Consider the following 16,818-nt stretch of genomic DNA (forward strand, 5'->3'; position numbering starts at 1 on the left):
AGGAACAGAATTAGATAAGAGCCACTTCTCCTTTTTCTCAAACCAGTAGAATTAATAGAAGTGTTAAACATCTCTGAAGGCAGGAGACAACCTAACCAGATACACTTTTCTACCTTCGGCAACAAGAAAAAAAATCTCACCCACATCTGGACAAACTTTAAATAAGAAGCAAACTTTCAAAGCAGAAAGAGATATTAATCTCCCCCGTTGGTGTATAAGCTTTACAAACTCTGCAGATTGACCTCCAGTTTGACATCACGGTGAGATTGGATGCGAGGGGCAGGGCTCCGTGAACTTGCACAAAATCCTCCTCATTGGAGGGCCCCCCAAGGCCCTATAGGGGTGACAAAGAAAGGAGGGGCACCCTGTAGGTCACAGAGAGAGGCAGCTCTCCAGCTGGACCCAGGGATTCCCTCCCATCTAAGGATGAAAAGGAGAGGCAGCCATTATGGCTGCCATGAAGCTGGGGCAGCCAAAGAAACGACGAATGTGCTGGACCGGTGTAGATGAACTGTGACTGGAACTGGGTGAGGCGATTCTTTTTTTACCTAGAACCTAACCCCAAAGAAAATAAATCCTGGAAAAGTGACTTTCAAATGCTTGTCAAAGCGGCAAACGTAACATATAACATAATAACAGAGTTGGAAGGGAACTTGGAGGTCTTCTAGTCCAACTCCCTGCCCAGGCAGGAAACCCTACACTATTTCAGACAAATGGCTACCCAACATTTTCTTAAAAATTTCCAGTGTTGGAGCATTCACAACTTCTGCAGGCAAGTTGTTCCACTTATTGATTGTTCTAACAGTCAGGAAATTTCTCCTTAGTTCTAAGTTGCTTCTCTCCTTGATTAGTTTCCACCCATTGCTTCTTGTTCTACTCTCAGGTGCTTTGGAGAATAGTTTGACTCCCTCTTCTTTGTGACAACCCCTGAGATATTGGAACACTGCTATCATGTCCCCCCTAGTCCTTCTTTTCATTAAACTAGACATACCCAGTTCCTGCAACCGTTCTTCATATGTTTTAGCCTCCAGTCCCCTAATCATCTTTGTTGCTCTTCTCTGCACTCTTTCTAGAGTCTCAACATCTTTTTTACATCATGGCGACCAAAACTGAATGCAGTATTCCAAGTGTGGCCTTACCAAGGCATTATAAAGTGGTATTAACACTTCATGTGATCTTGATTCTATCCCTCTGTTTATGCAGCCCAGAACTGTGTTGGCGTTTTTGGCAGCTGCTGCACACTGCTGGCTCATATCTAAATGGTTGTCCACTATAGGACTCCAAGATCCCTCTCACAGTTACTACTATTGAGCAAGGTACCACATATACGGTACCTGTGCATTTTGGGTTTTTTTGCCTAAATGTAGAACCTTACTTTTTTCACTGTTGAATTTCATTTTGTTAGTTAGCGCCCATTACAATTACAGTGAGAAAAATTATAGACCCGACAAACTCTGCAGATTGACATAGCCCATTTATTGTAGCAGCACTACTAACGTAGCACAGAAAAGTCACCAAAGAACAAAGCTCACCAACACAAAACTAGCATAGCATGATGGATGGATGAATGGATGGAGCGTGGGATGGGCAGACAGACAGACAGGGTGTCCACAAAATGTGGTAGAAAAGTGAAGAGTGAAGATGCAATGATGGAAATGATTTCCCCAAAGAGAAAAAGGAATGTGTTGGTGATCGGTGACTCACTACTTAGAGCAGGGGTGTCAAACTGAAGGCCCGCAGGCTGGATGCAGCCCACAGGGTGCTTAGATCTGGCCCACAGGACCGCCCTGGAAAAAGCAAAGGACCGGCCCGCTATGCCTCTGCCAGCGAAAATGGAGCTCGGGAGGGCACCGTTTTCAGCTGCAAAGGCCTCCTGCAACCCTCTGCCAGTGAAAAACAGAACTCAGGACTCCATTTTCACTGGCAGAGAGCTAGGGCTGCCACAGGCGCCCCTGACACAATTGACATCAAGTTGACCACACCCATTATGGCCATGCCCACCTGGCCCCCAATGTAAAATATAATCCTGATGCAGCCCTCAATGAAATACACCCCTGTCTTAGAGGAACAGGGTCACAAAATCCCTCACCTGACCTACTGACCACACGAAGTCCTTGTAAGCAGAAGAACATCAACAATAACATCCCCTAAATTCTGCTGAAGAAGTTACCTAGCTTGGTAACAAAATTCGGAAACCAACCCACAATCTCAGAGAACGCACCTCTTTCCTCATCCTATACCCGAGCTACAGATGTTCATCAGTATCCCAAAACTACTGGCATTGTCTATATTTTAAAAATTATTTTTTAAACAAATCTATTTGAAGTGATGGTTTATTGCTGGTTGTTGTTGTTGTTGCTGTTTTTGGTATAGAATAGAATTTTTATTGGCCAAGTGTGATTGGACACACAAGGAATTTGTCTTGGTGCATATGCTCTCAGTGTACATAAAAGAAAAGATACGTTCATCAAGGTACAACATTTACAACACAATTGATGATCAATATATCAATATAAATCATAAGGATTGCCAGCAACAAGTTATAGTCATACAGTCATAAGTGGAAAGAGATTGGTGATGGGAACTATGAAACGATTAATAGTAGTGCAGATTCAGTAAATAGTTTGACAGTGTTGAGGGAATTATTTGTTTAGCAGAGTGATGGCGTTCAGGAAAAAACTGTTCTTGTGTCTCGTTGTTCTGGTGTGCAGTGCTCTGTAGCATCGTTTTGAGGGTAGGAGTTGAAACAGTTTATGTCCAGGATGCGAGGGATCTGCAAATATTTTCACGGCCCTCTTCTTGTACTACATAGTACCACATAGCTTAATTACACATGCATGAAAAGCTTAAAATCTTTCTTGGATACCCACCTTTACGACGACCACTTGCACAGAAACATGTTCAGGGAGCCGAATAGTAGCCCGGAAATGCATGGCCAAAGCCACCAGCAGGTGGAGGATGGACACCAGGTTCTTGCCATGGATCACTGAAGAAGGAAACCAAGAAGACATCATGGGAAGTTTTGAATAGGCTGGGCTGTTTTCAGGTGGCAGCCTATTTAATTCCACTCCAGGAAAAACTGGATTATCTATATCTGTCTATTACAGGGGTGTCCAAACTTTGCAACTTTAAGACCTGTGGACTTCAACTCCCAGAATTCCTCAGCCAGCTTTGCTGGCTTTGCTGGCTGAGGAATTCTGGGAGTTGGAAGTCCACAAGTCTTAAACTTGCCAAGTTTGGACATTCCTGGTCTATTATCTCTGTCTGTCTGTCTGTGTATCTATCTACAGTATCTATTTATCTATGATCTATCTATCTTTCTACACTATCTATAATCTATCTATCTACCTACAGTATCTATCATCTATCTATCTACAGTATCTATTTATCTATCTATCTATCTATCTATCTATCTATCTATCTATCTATCTATCTATCTATCATCCATCTATCTATCTACAATATCTATCATCTATCATCTATCTTTCTATACTATCTATCATCTATCTATCTACAGTATCTATCATCTATCTATCTATCAATCAATCATCCATCTATCTATCTACAGTATCTATCATCTATCATCTATCTTTCTACACTATCATCTAGCTATCTACAGTATCTATCATCTAGCTATCTACAGTATCTATTTATCTATATCTACCTATCTATCTATCTTTCATCCATCTATCTATCTACAGTATCTATCATCTATCATCTATCTTTCTATACTATCTATCATCTATCTATCTACAGTATCTATCATCTATCATCTATCTTTCTATACTATCTATCATCTATCTATCTACAGTATCTATCATCTATCTATCAATCAATCATACATCTATCTATCTACAGTATCTATCATCTATCTTTCTACACTATCATCTAGCTATCTACAGTATCTATCATCTATCATCTATCTATCTATCTATCTATCTATCTATCTATCTATCTATCTATCTATCTATCATCTATCTACAGTATCTATCTATATCATCTAATTCATCCATCTATCTACAGTATCTATCTATCTACATTTCAAGAAAAAGAGTTAAAACTAACAAGAAGTAAGAATAGAGAGAGAAGAAAAGGAAAACAAATAAGGAAAGAACAAGCTAAAAGTGCAGAAAAAAATCATGGAAATTGGAATGAGTTCCAATTTCCTTCTACAAGTTATAAGTGTAAATTAACCTCTTGCCTTATGGTTACATTACTACATTTTTTTTCTAAAATCTATTTTTTCCCTAAACATCAAAAATGTACATCATACTTTCATTTTCCCCCCCTGTATCATGCAAAAAGTCAATAAGGGTTTTCCAATCAGCATGAAATTTAGATCATGTTTCATCTCTAATTAAAGCTGCCAATTGACCATCTCAGCAAGTTCTATTATTTTCACCATCCATTCATCCATTGTGGGTAAAGCCGAGTCTTTTCCCCCTTTGATCATCTCACTGCAGTTGTCATATATAAAAGTAAATCCAGAAAGATCTTGTCGTGTCCCACTCCCCCTCCGACGACCGGGTCAAGGAAGTCCGTATCACACGTGGCAACAAAGCCTCTGCAGCTTGCCAAATTCCTTCGAGGTTTCTCAGGGCAGGCAGGAGTCCAAGTTGTGACTTCAGCGATAGAGTCCGATATCAGCAAACTAGATGAGACTTTGCTTGACTCGAGGTTGGAATGCCAAAAGCAGGTCCTTTATATAGGCTGTGGGGTGTGGCTCCATGACTCAGCATTTATCCAGGCCTGTCCCTCCCTTCCTTCTGCTGGCGTCGCCTCTCAGATCTCCGGAAGCGAGGATCCTCCCATTTTGAAATCTCTTCAGCTGGATCTGCTGTCAGTAATTCCAGCATGTGGCTGGCTTCCTGCTCACACGCTGTAGGAGTGAAGTCCATCGGGCCTGTCCATTCACTGCTGACATCCTGTCTGGGCATGGGGCCAGGGCCGGGGGCTGGAGGCATGATAGGCCGTTCATCTTCATTATCAGACTCAGAGTCTGATAACAGGCCCGGGTGGAGAGGGGAGGGACCCGGCTGAGGAGAGGAGGGAGGACGAGGCACAACAGATCTTTAGAGAGCCTCTCCTCCATCACATCTTTTGAGGCTTCTTCCCACCCTTGTTAATGACATATAACTGGAAGGAGATTTATTCTGTTCAAGCCCTATGTTAAAACCAGAAACCTGCAAGAGAGATCTTGACCTTTTCTGTACCAACCACTTGCATAGCTGAAAACAAAAATGAAACTCACATCTTAAATTTCCCGAAGGTGGAAACTCTACCCTACTGACCACCGTGGCACTGGCCTCCAGGTAAATGCCTAACGCTGAGCTGGCAAGAAGTGGGTTCCAGTTGCCTGTTCCAACTGGACAACTGCTTGGGGGTGGAATTGACAGCACATTGACAAGACTCAGCCAAACCACACAAGTCAGAATGCTTCCATTAAAGTTCACGGAGGTTGTGAATCGGTTGGCTTTCCCATTAACCCAAAAGTGCTTTTTTTTTCCAAGAGGCAACTGGACTTTCTGGGTTTTTTACTTTGAAGATGTTTCGCTTCTCATCCAAGAAGCTTCTTCAGCTTTCCCATTAAATATCACATGAACTCCAAGATAGTCTGAGATCGGTGTCCTTCTTTCCTAGAGAACTTGCTGCAGGACAAGTCAGCAATCCCTCTTCCCATTCTTTCGCCATTGCAGGTCAGAAGTTTCCAGTAGCTGCAAATGGCATAAAGCCAGGCTGTATCAGGTCAGAGGCATGCTAATATTTATTTTTGCTACTGTGGGCAGAAGGGGAGCTCTGCAGATTAGGAAAGCTAGCCGAGTCACATGTGATGACAATGCTCTAAACATTTGCATTTTCCCAGGTTTTTCATCAACACTCAGATTTATTCCTCATTCTCATTCTGATGCAGTAAAATCCAGAATGTCATGGGAAACATTCATAAAGAATCCAGACAGAAAAAGGGGGGAATGAGCCCATTTAGGCCAGTAAAGGTAAAGGTTCCTCTCACACATATGTGCTAGTCGTTCCCGACTCTAGGGGGCGGTGGTCATCTCTGTTTCAAAGCCAAAGAGCCAGCGCTGTCGGAAGACGTCTCCATGGTTATGTGGTCGGCATGACCAAATGCCAAAGGCGCACGGAACGCTGTTACCTTCCCATCAAAGGTGGTCCCTATTTTTCTACTCGCATTTTTTACTTGCTTTTGAACTGTTAGGTTGGCAGAAGCTGGGACAAGTAACAGGAGCTCACCCCGTTACATAGCACTAGGGATTCGAACCGTTGAACTGCCGACCTTTCAACTGACAAGCTCAGCGTCTTAGCCACTGAACCACTGTATCTCTTTAAGCCAGTAACAGGTCTAAAAACTTTATTACAGTTAGTCTTTGACTTATGACCATAATTGAGCCTGGGAATTAGGGTCATAAGTTGTGACAGTCTTAAAGCAAGTCATCACATGATTGACCCAATTTTATGAATGAATGCCACGCTCATATAGCTAATGCCAGAGTCTTGTTTTTGCTGGAAATTGGAAGTAAGTCTCTCTTTTTTTTTGCCAGTTTATCATTCATGGCTACAAGAATGCAAACGGCCATAAATGTGACCGGACTGCTGAACGCCCAAAATGAAGTCACAGGTGAATGTCATTTGCAGCATGCAGAAGTTTAGATGTATCCAGGGTGCATGTCAAACTCTGAAAGATGGCAGGTGGAATGGCACAAAGTCCCACCCCTTTCATACCTGCAGGCAAAAAAGGGTGTGGCTTCTTTCATGATATTTTTCTCTCCCAACAAACCACTGCGTGTGACACCTGTCAGGAACCCATTAAAATATTCCTTAAGTCTAAACAGAAACTCTTTGTAGCTGACATGATCCCAAGAAAAAAACATATTTAATGTGTAATTTTTTTAAAAAAAAAAGCACGTTTGGAGCTTTTCTGACTAAGGTATGCTGTAAGGCTCAGCTGAAATTTGGAATCAAAATTATGACTGCCCCATTTTAATCTAAGTGGCTAAAAAGGAGAAATTCTACTATTCTGTAGAACTCCCTATTTTTTTTTACCAACGATGGACAGCAGGGAGCCAAGCTAAAGTATGCAAATAAAGCAACCTTATCTAAAGGTAAAGGTAAAGGTTCCCCTCGCACATATGTGCTAGTCATTCCCAACTCTAGGGGGATGACTAAACTCATCTCCGTTTCAAAGCCGAAGAGCCAGCGCTGTCAGAAGACCTCTCCGTGGTCATGTGACCGGCATGACTAAATGCCAAAGGTGCACGGAACACTGTTACCTTCCTACCAAAGGTGGTCCCTATTTTTCTACTTGCATTTTTTATGTGCTTTCGAACTGCTAGGTTGGCAGAAGCTGGGACAAGTAACGGGAGCTCATCCCATTATGCAGGACTAGGGATTCAAACCGCTGAACTGCCGACCTCTCGATCGGCAAGCTCGGTGTCTTAGCCACTGAGCCACTGCATCCCTCTAAACCTTATCTAATCCATATTAATTATACAACATAGTTTTCATACGCTTTTCTTAACACCCAATGAAAGAGATGGATCCCCATATTTAAGTCTTGAAACACTAAGATATTGCCAGCAATAGGGCTTCAGTGCTTTCATTCTTGCTCTTTGGGGTATCTTTTATTACCTGAGAATGTGAAACAATCAATTACTAAAGCACACTAGCTTTCTTAGTATTCTTTTCACAGCCTGATGCTTACGGTCCACACTCCATTTGATCGTCCAGCCATGAGGTCGAAGTAAATCATACACAGCTTCCAGCACAGTCTGCAATTTCTGCTTCTGTCCAATTTCAGACTGGGTCACTTCAGCCACGTTTAGTTTACAACCAGCGAGCTTTTCTAGATTGGAAACACAGATAAGCAGAAGCAAGATTTTACAGGTAAAGCAGCAATCTTTGCAACAACTGTGGCCCTACCTGGGCCGCGGTGTGGCTCAGGCTGTAAGAAGCCTGTTATTAAACACAACTGCCTGCAATTACTGCAGGTTCTAGTCCCACCAGGCCCAAGGTTGACTCAGCCTTCCATCCTTTATAAGGTAGGTAAAATGAGGACCCAGATTGTTGGGGGGGCAATAAGTTGACTTTGTATATAAATATACAAATAGAATGAGACTATTGCCTTACACAATGTAAGCCGCCCTGAGTCTTCGGAGAAGGGCGGGATATAAATGTAAATAAATAAATAAATAAATAAATACCTGCGCAGACCTCATTTATTGACCGTTCACAGTTACGACAGTGATGAAAAAGCAACTTTACAGGCAATCCTCACATTTAAATGTTCCAACACTGGAAGTTTTTAAGAAGAGATTGGATAACCATTTGTCTAAGTAAGGGGTTGGGCTAGAAGACCTCCAAGGTCCCTCCCAACTGTTATTCTATTCTATTTACAACCTTCCCAGGGTGGTAAACCAAAGGAAACCGGAAGTCAAATTGTAAGCACAGTTTATTAGTGACCGTTTCACTTAAGTGACAAGAGTTCCCAGTCTCAATTGTGGTTGCTAGAGAGGAGAGACAGGACACCTAGAAACAGGTGCACATTTGCAATTTTCATTATTCAGTTTTTGAATTATAAGCTTCATTTGCTAACACTCACACTCACACAAACACAAAACAGTCTGTATTATTTTGAGTTATGCAAGTAAGGACACTCACAAGGCATGGTACTTTCTCTTATGTGCTGATTCACAAGGCTCTATAATGGCATACACATTAGTCAACTTTACCGTATTTTTCAGAGTATAAGACACGTTTCCCCCCTCCCAAAAGAGGGTGAAAATTTGTGTATGTCTCATATACCGAATGTAGCCAAAAACGCAAGGCACGGAGGCGGTGATGGTCTGTGGCAATCCCTGCAGCCTGGAACAGCTGATTGGGGGTATTCCAGGAGGCCGATCCACCTGCCAATCAGCTGTTCGTGCTGAATCAAGCTGCAATTATGTGCTGAAGCTGACCTGGCTGTTCACTATTTGCTGCAAGGACTGTCAGAATTAGTAACTGATTCAGCAGGATCCATTAACTTCTCTTTATATATAACACATGAAGTAAATATACAATACCAAAAGCAGGTTTTCCAATGTGGTAGTAAATACAAGCAAAACACAAGCAGAGGAGAGGAGTTTCATTTTCAGTTTTAGTTGCAGATGTCAGCACAGCATGCAGCTTTAGAGCAATTGAGCTAAGCCATGCCCAGGCTTCTTGCTGTCTCCTTCCTTGTTTCTCACACAGCAAATACCGTTTCAGTTTCCAAACAGCCCTCAACTCTCTCTCACACACTGACAGGACGTGGGCCAGATAAATACCGATGGATGCTGGTAGGCAGAGACAGAATTTTTTCCCCTTATTTTCCTACCCAAAAACTAAGGTGCGTCTTATACTCCGGAGCATCTTATACTCCGAAAAAGACTGAGTATATGTCTCAGACATGCCAGCAACAAGGGGATGCAAATTTTGATACCCTGATCATTTGGCCATAGCAGTACAAGAAAAACACATGGAGGCAGCAGACAACTCCTGTCCAAAGATCTTAAAATCTTGGGGAAATTATTCACTGACTGGAGACTCACTCCCAGCACCAGCAAAACATAACTAAGTGCTTCCAATTTAACATTAAACTAGCACATGAAGCCCTGAAAGTCTATGCACTCCCTTATAATCCCCATCTACAAAGTACATTGGAGTAACACTGGACCCAACTGTCTCCTATAACCTAGAGCAGGGGTGTCAAATTCACGTCGTCACATCATTGTCATGTGATGTATCTTGACTTTTTTTCTCCTTCGCTAAATTGGGGAGTGGGCTGGGCGTGGCCAGTGCATGACGCATCCAGCCCTTGGGCCGTGAGTTTGACACCTTTGAACTTTTGCCAAGAAAAGCCTCTGTCAGTTTGCCTAATTAGATCAAGGTTGGTGATAAGACTGAATAATTGTGCTTTGAAGAATTTGCTTTGATTTAGTTTGGACTATGCTGAGAAGGAATTAATTCTCAGCTGTTCTAATAAAGTCAGTTTGTTTTTGAACTGATTGCATCTACTACTACCTACTTGGGCCTGGGTCACAACAACTATCATGTTTCTCCGAAAATACAACCTACTCCGAAAATAAGTCCTAGCTTGATTTTTACATGTGCGCCCAATATAAGCCCTACCCTCCCAAAATAAGCTGTAATGAAGACCCTGCCCACTCAAAGGTGCATGGGTAAAAATTAAGTTAGGGTGGGGATGGGGGTTGGAGCTGCCCTACTACTTACCTTCGGCAATTGCAGCCAGGCCTTGCACACCCCGACACCTGCCTTGTTGACCCATTTCTTCTGCAGCCAGCAAGGCTTTCCTGAAGGTATCTGCAGTCGATAACAGAGCTGTGGATCGATCCAGAGCTCTGTTCTCGGTTGTAGAGGCCTTCAGAAAAGCCTGGCCAGCCTTGACGACCGCAGAAGTTCCTGAAGACTTCTGACAGTGAAAAGGAGGCTGGGAGCGACACATGCAGGTGAGGTGAGTCAGTGAATGACATTCCCCCTCCCCCCAAAAATAAAATCTGGTGCCTTTTTCGGTGACAAAAAAAAATTTATAAGGCAGTGTCTTATTTTGGGGGAAACGTGGTAATAAGTTAGACACCACACTCAATGATACCATAACAATTATAAGTAGATGTATTAAACTTATTGGCTTCCTGTTCTGAGCCAGATAGCACCATATAGCATCCCCAGTTTTATTTATTTTTATTATTTATTTATTTTATTAGATTTTTATACTGCCCTTCTCCCGAAGGACTCAGGGTGGTGTACAGCCAAATAGTAAAAAACCCACAATATACACATTAAAACAAAACTAAAATCGAGCATATTACAGGAATGGCTGAAATTTAAAACAATTTAAAACCCTAAAATTCATAATTAACCCCAATTAAAAATTTAATAAAACTTTTAAGCCAGTCCCGCTTGAATAAATAGGTGCGTTTTCAGCTCACGGCGAAAAGTCCGAAGATCAGGCACTTGACGTAAACCAGGGGGAAGTTCGTTCCAAAGCGTAGGAGCTCCCACAGAGAAGGCCCTACCCCTGGGGGCCGCCCGCCGACATTGTTTGGCGGACGGCACCCTGAGAAGGCCCTCTCTGTGTGAGCGTACGGGTCTGTGGGAGGCATGAGGTAACACCAGGTGGTCCCGTAAGTACCCAGGCCCTAAGCCATGGAGCGCTTTAAAGGTGGTAACCAAAATCTTAAAGCGCACCCGAAAGACCACAGGAAGCCAGTGCAGGCTGCGCAGGATTGGTGTTACATTTACGACTACCAAAGGCCGTTTCACACAGGAATGTAATTAAGTCAAAATTTAAGCCTGTTTCCCTAATCCATGGTGACATGGTGACCCAGTGGCTAAGATGCTGAACTTGTCGATCGAAAGGTCGGCAGTTCAGCGGTTCAAATCCCTAGTGCCGCGTAACGAGGTGAGCTCCTGTGACTTGTCCCAGCTTCTGCCAACCTAGAGTTTGAAAGCATGTAAAAAATGCAAGTATAAAAATAGGGGCTACCTTTGGTGGGAAGGTAACAGCGTTCCATGCGCCTTTGGCGTTGAGTTATGCCGACCACATGACCATGGAGACGTCTTTGGACAGCGCTGGCTCTTCGGCTTTGAAACGGAGATGAGCACCGCCCCCTAGAGTCGGGAATGACTAGCACATATGTGCGAGGGGAACCTTTACCTTCCCTAATCTAGGCCATCCACCATTTTCACATGTAACACCTCACCTAGCAATTTCTGTAGCACTTGCCCATCATAGACGTCTTCTTCAAGCTGTTTGACAATTATCCTTTCTTCAACCAGGACATCATTTATCCAGTCGATCAAGACCTAGACAATAGTGAAAGAGGACAAAAAACTATTCAAGTCATCTAAAGAATATTGTGAGGAAAGCAACTGAATACAGGTAGTCCTCAATTTACAACAGTTCCTCTAGTGACCGTTCAAAGTTACAACAGAACTGAAAAATGTGACTTATGACCGTTTTTCACACTTACGGCCTTTGTAGCACCTCCATGAACATGTGATCCAAATTCAAATGCTTGGCAACTGACTCGTACTTACGACCGTTGCTGCGTCCCAAGGTCATATTTGCAACCTTCTGACAAGCAAAATCAATGGAGGAGCCGGATTCACTTAACAACCGTGTTACTAACATTATCAACTGCACCGATTCACTTAAGAACCATGGCAAGAAAGGTTGTAAAATGGGGCAAAGCTCACTTAACAAATGTCTCACTCAACAACAGAAAATTGGGGCTTAATTGTGGTCGTAAGTCGAGGATTACCTGTGCTGCTTTTAATAACTGCAAATCTTTTTAGAAATTTGATGTCTTTATATTATATTATATTATTTTGTATATGTAACCTTTTACTTTTTAATTCTTATAAAGTTAGACTAACTAACTGATAAATTACATAATACTGAAATGAATAAATATATATAGCACTAACTAAACAGCCTATATGTGATCAATATTGATACAAATCTTTCATTTCTATTTTTGCAAATAATAAAAATTTTAAAAAGTTTTCTTTAAGAATGGTAACAATGGGAAAAATCTATAAAATTTATGCCAAGTTACAACTTGGTAGAAAAAGGCTAAAAATGTTCTACACGTGGTATACAAATTCATTAATAATAATATCTAGAGAGAAAATCATGCAGTAATTGTTGGAAATGTCATAAACAGATTATATCCCGCTCTTCTCCAAAGACTCAGGGCGGCTTACACTATGTTAGCAATTTATATTTGAAATGAAACTGCATTTTTATTAGGTATAATGTAAGAAAAAAAACATCCTCAACCACTGTAAGTTAATAAGATATCTCCTTGTATGCTTCATGTTCCCCTTTCCCTTCTCCGCATCTTTTTATTTATTAGTCATTATTTTTTCTTTATTATTTTAATGTGTTCTAGTTTTAATGTTTGTAAGCCACCCAGAGTCAACTTTGGAAAAGATGGGCAGCACATAAATTTGATGGATGGATGGATGTATAAATAGCAATAGCACTTAGACTTATATACCGCTTCGTAGTGCTTTTACAGCCCTCTCTAAGCAGTTTACAGAGTCAGCATATTGCCCCTGACAAACTGGGTCCTCATTTTACCCAACTCGGACGGATGGAAGGCTGAGTATAAATACATACATACATACCTAAACAATTTGAGTCATGCTTCTGCACAAAAGGAATTCTATCAAGAAATATACAGAGCAATTCAAATAAGATGATAAAATAACCTTTGTTGTCATTTTTTTACTGTGAGCGCACTGGCCCACTGGCCATTAAAAAAGAAATTATTTTGCCTGCTCTCGAAAGAAAGTATGTATCTACCCATACCCATACCCATACATAACACACATATACACATGCTATATACACATATATACATATGGATGGGTAGGTGGGTGGGTGGATGGATGAGATAGATAGATAGATAGATAGATAGATAGATAGATAGATAGATAGATAGATAGATAGATAGATAGATAGATAGATAGATAGATAGATAGATAACTAGACCAAGAACAGTTTTTCCCCGAACACCATCACCCTGCTAAACAAATAATTTCCTCAACACTGTCAAACTATTCACTAAGTCTGCATTACTATTAATCTTCTCATCATTCCAATCACCCATCTCCTCCCACTTATGACTATAACTTTGTTGCTTGTATCCTTATGATTTATATTGTTTCCTAGTATGATTTGATTGCTTATTTGTACCCTATGACTATCATTAAGTGTTGTGCCTTATGATTCTTGATGAATGTATCTTGTCTTTTTATGTACACCGAGAGCATATGCACCAAAGACAAATTCCTTGTGTGTCCAATCACACTTAGCCAATAAAGAATTCTATTCTATTCTATTCTATTCTATTCCCTATCCCCCCCCACTCCACTCCACTTTACTCTACCCTAGATAAATAAATAGAGATATATATAAGTGTGTGTGTGTGTGTGTGTGTGTGTGTGTGTATATGTGTGTATGTATATATATATATATATTTATAAAGGTAAAGGTTCCACATACGTGCTAGTCGTTGCCGACTCTAGGGGACGGTGCTCATCTCCGTTTCAAAGCCGAAGAGCCAGCACTGTCCAAAAACGTCTCCGTGGTCATGTGGCTGGCATGACTTAACGCCAAAGGCGCACAGAACGCTGTTACCTTCCCACCAAAGGTGGTCCCTATTTTTTCTACTTGCATTTTTACGTGCTTTCGAAACTGCTAGGTTAGCAGAAGCTGGGACAAGTAACGGGAGCTCACCCCGTTACACGGCAGCACTAGGGATTCGAATCGCCGAGCTGCCGACCTTTCGATTGACAAGCTCAACGTCCTAACCCCTGAGCCACCGCGTCCCCTTATATAGATATATACCGGTAGATAGATAGATGGATAGATAGATAGATGATAGATAGATAGATAGATAGATAGATAGATAGATAGATAGATAGATAGATAGATAGATAGATAGATATAGATATAGATATATAAAAGGAAGGTTGATGCTATATGGAACGTAACTGTGACTTGAATCTGGATATTCTGCTTCAGATACCACTAAGCTCCTTCCCAGAAGACAACAAGAAAAACAGGCCGTGAAGAGGATGTGTAGCATCCCAGACAATCCTGCGGACAGAATGCTGATGCTCTTAAGTAGGAGAGCCCAGGTATCATGTGCTTGTTAAAAACCCTGCAAGGTGGTGAGTGCAGCTTCACAACCGAAGCCCTGCCTCTTTGTACAAAAAAGGCGGGGCTTCAAATAGGATTTCACATCCACGATCTTGCTGATTTTGATCAATTCCTGTGGACATGGAAGTTGTTAAACTTTCAATCTATTTTTCTGGATTGGTTAGCAAAAAACATTGTTGTCATCCTGGAAGACGGCTATCATTTTTACAGCATTTTTCATACAAGTATCTATCTACTTGATAGATTATAATTTCCTTTATTATTTCCTCAGTCAATATTCTGTATCCATAATCTTTTCTTGTCGGGCTGCCTTCCAACCAAGAGAGATTTCCTTTGCAATACACCAACCTACAACTTGCTCTGTAAATCAACAGAGAGGAAAGTACTCACATTTTCAACACTGGCACAACAAACACGATAAGCATAATGTAGTAGGTTTCTTCTATCACAATTCAATTTCCTAAACCTCTCCACAGAGAAATACAAGTGAACATCTACCGCATCTCCTCTCTTCCCAAAATTAAGAGAAGGATGGAGAAATTAAAAAAGGTAGCATTTCTGAAAATACTAATATAAATCAGATAATATTTTTAGCTTTTAAGTTTTTGATTCAAGGATTTCTTTCCTCTTCGATTTTAGTCCTACTGTCCAGTAGTGGGATTCAGCCGGTACAGGCCGGTTTGGGCGAACCAATAGTTAAAATTACCCGCTGGCCCTGCTCTTCCCCGCGCTGCCCCTTCCAGGAGACCCCATGCACCCCCTGTGGCCTGTTTTCGTTCCCAGGAGGCTGCAGGGAGGCCTCTTAGGCCCAAAACAGGGGTGTGTGTTCCCCCCGGCCCATTTTTGCTCCCGGGGATGTGTGTGCAGGAGGCCGAGTGCCGCCTCTCACACACCCTGGCCACGCCCACCCAGCCGGTCATTAGGACAATTGAACAGGTTGTTAAATTATTTGAATCCCACCACTGCTACTGTCCATTCTTCAAGGCACGTGCATGGATTTTCTTTTTGATGTATCCTACTAAAACTTCCTTCTTGGATAAAAATGAAGACAAGAAATACAGTGGATTTACTAACTAAGATTTATTGCTTTACAGTGGCTTCTCCTGTGATAGTTTCTCCAAATGAATTTTCCAGGGAGGCATAGCAGTCATTTCTCTGGGCTGCCCGGAACGCAAAATCAAAGCCGTTTCATCTTAAGATAACCTACATCAAAGGGAGGCAAACCTCTGCATTGACGTCTTCCTCACCTTGATAAGTTCTTTAAACTTGGCATCCTCCTTTGAAGTGGGATCTATCATGGTACGTTCTTCATTTTCCTCTGGCAATTTCAAAAAGAAGCCCCTCATTAACGCCATCGTGGCACAAACACAAGCACATTGTTTCAGAAATTGATATTAAAAGACATCAGCTGCCACCTGATTTATAAATGGCAAAAACTATTTCATTTCATAAACCAGAAAAGGACGTTCAGTTATCTAAATTGGATACGGCAAGTCTAGACAAAAGAAGGACTAGGGGGTGACGTGATAGCAGCATTCCAGTATTTGAGGGGCTGCCACAAAGAAGAGGGCGGGTCAATTTGTTTTCCAAAGCAACTGAAGGCAGGACAAGAAACAATGGATGGAACTAATCAAGGAGAGAATCAACTTGGAATTCAGGAGAAACTTCCTAACAATGAAGACAATTAACCAGTGGATCAGTTTTGCCTTCAGAAGTTGTGGGTGCTTCATCACTGGCGATTTTTAAGAAAAGACTGGACAGCCACCTGTCTGACATGGTATAGGGCAGGGGTCCTCAAACTTTTGAAACTGGGGGCCAATTCACAGTCCCTCAGACTGTTCGGCCAGACCGGCCGGGCAGGCATGGCTAGGTGATCATGTGACTGGGTAGGCCTGGCCAATTTAGCAGTCCAAACAATACACAATACACAAATTAAACACAAATTAAACTTCAATTTGTTATGCTCCTGGGGGTGGAAAGCAGATTAGTGAAGGGATATGGCTGCCTTGGGGTGTTTATGAGGGACTTCTGTTTGTGTGTGTGTGTGTGTGTGTGTGTGTGTGTGTGTGTGTGTGTGTGTGTGTGTGTCT

General features: G+C 41.8%; 1 protein-coding gene across 3 annotated transcripts in view; it reads right to left on the reverse strand.

Annotated features, from left to right (window-relative positions):
- Positions 1-16,818, reverse strand: part of PARVB (parvin beta) — a 57,029-nt gene that overhangs the window by 10,846 nt on the left and 29,365 nt on the right. For all 3 annotated transcript variants that reach the window (XM_058191114.1, XM_058191116.1, XM_058191115.1), the window contains exons 3-6: positions 15,976-16,046; positions 11,757-11,859; positions 7,718-7,858; positions 2,871-2,986 (exon numbers count right to left, since the gene is read on the reverse strand). In XM_058191114.1, the coding sequence (XP_058047097.1) occupies positions 2,871-2,986; positions 7,718-7,858; positions 11,757-11,859; positions 15,976-16,046 (431 nt within the window). The remainder of the gene's footprint in view (positions 1-2,870; positions 2,987-7,717; positions 7,859-11,756; positions 11,860-15,975; positions 16,047-16,818) is intronic.

This window comes from Ahaetulla prasina, chromosome 7, assembly GCF_028640845.1.
Source record: "Ahaetulla prasina isolate Xishuangbanna chromosome 7, ASM2864084v1, whole genome shotgun sequence".
Lineage (NCBI taxonomy): Eukaryota > Metazoa > Chordata > Lepidosauria > Squamata > Colubridae > Ahaetulla > Ahaetulla prasina.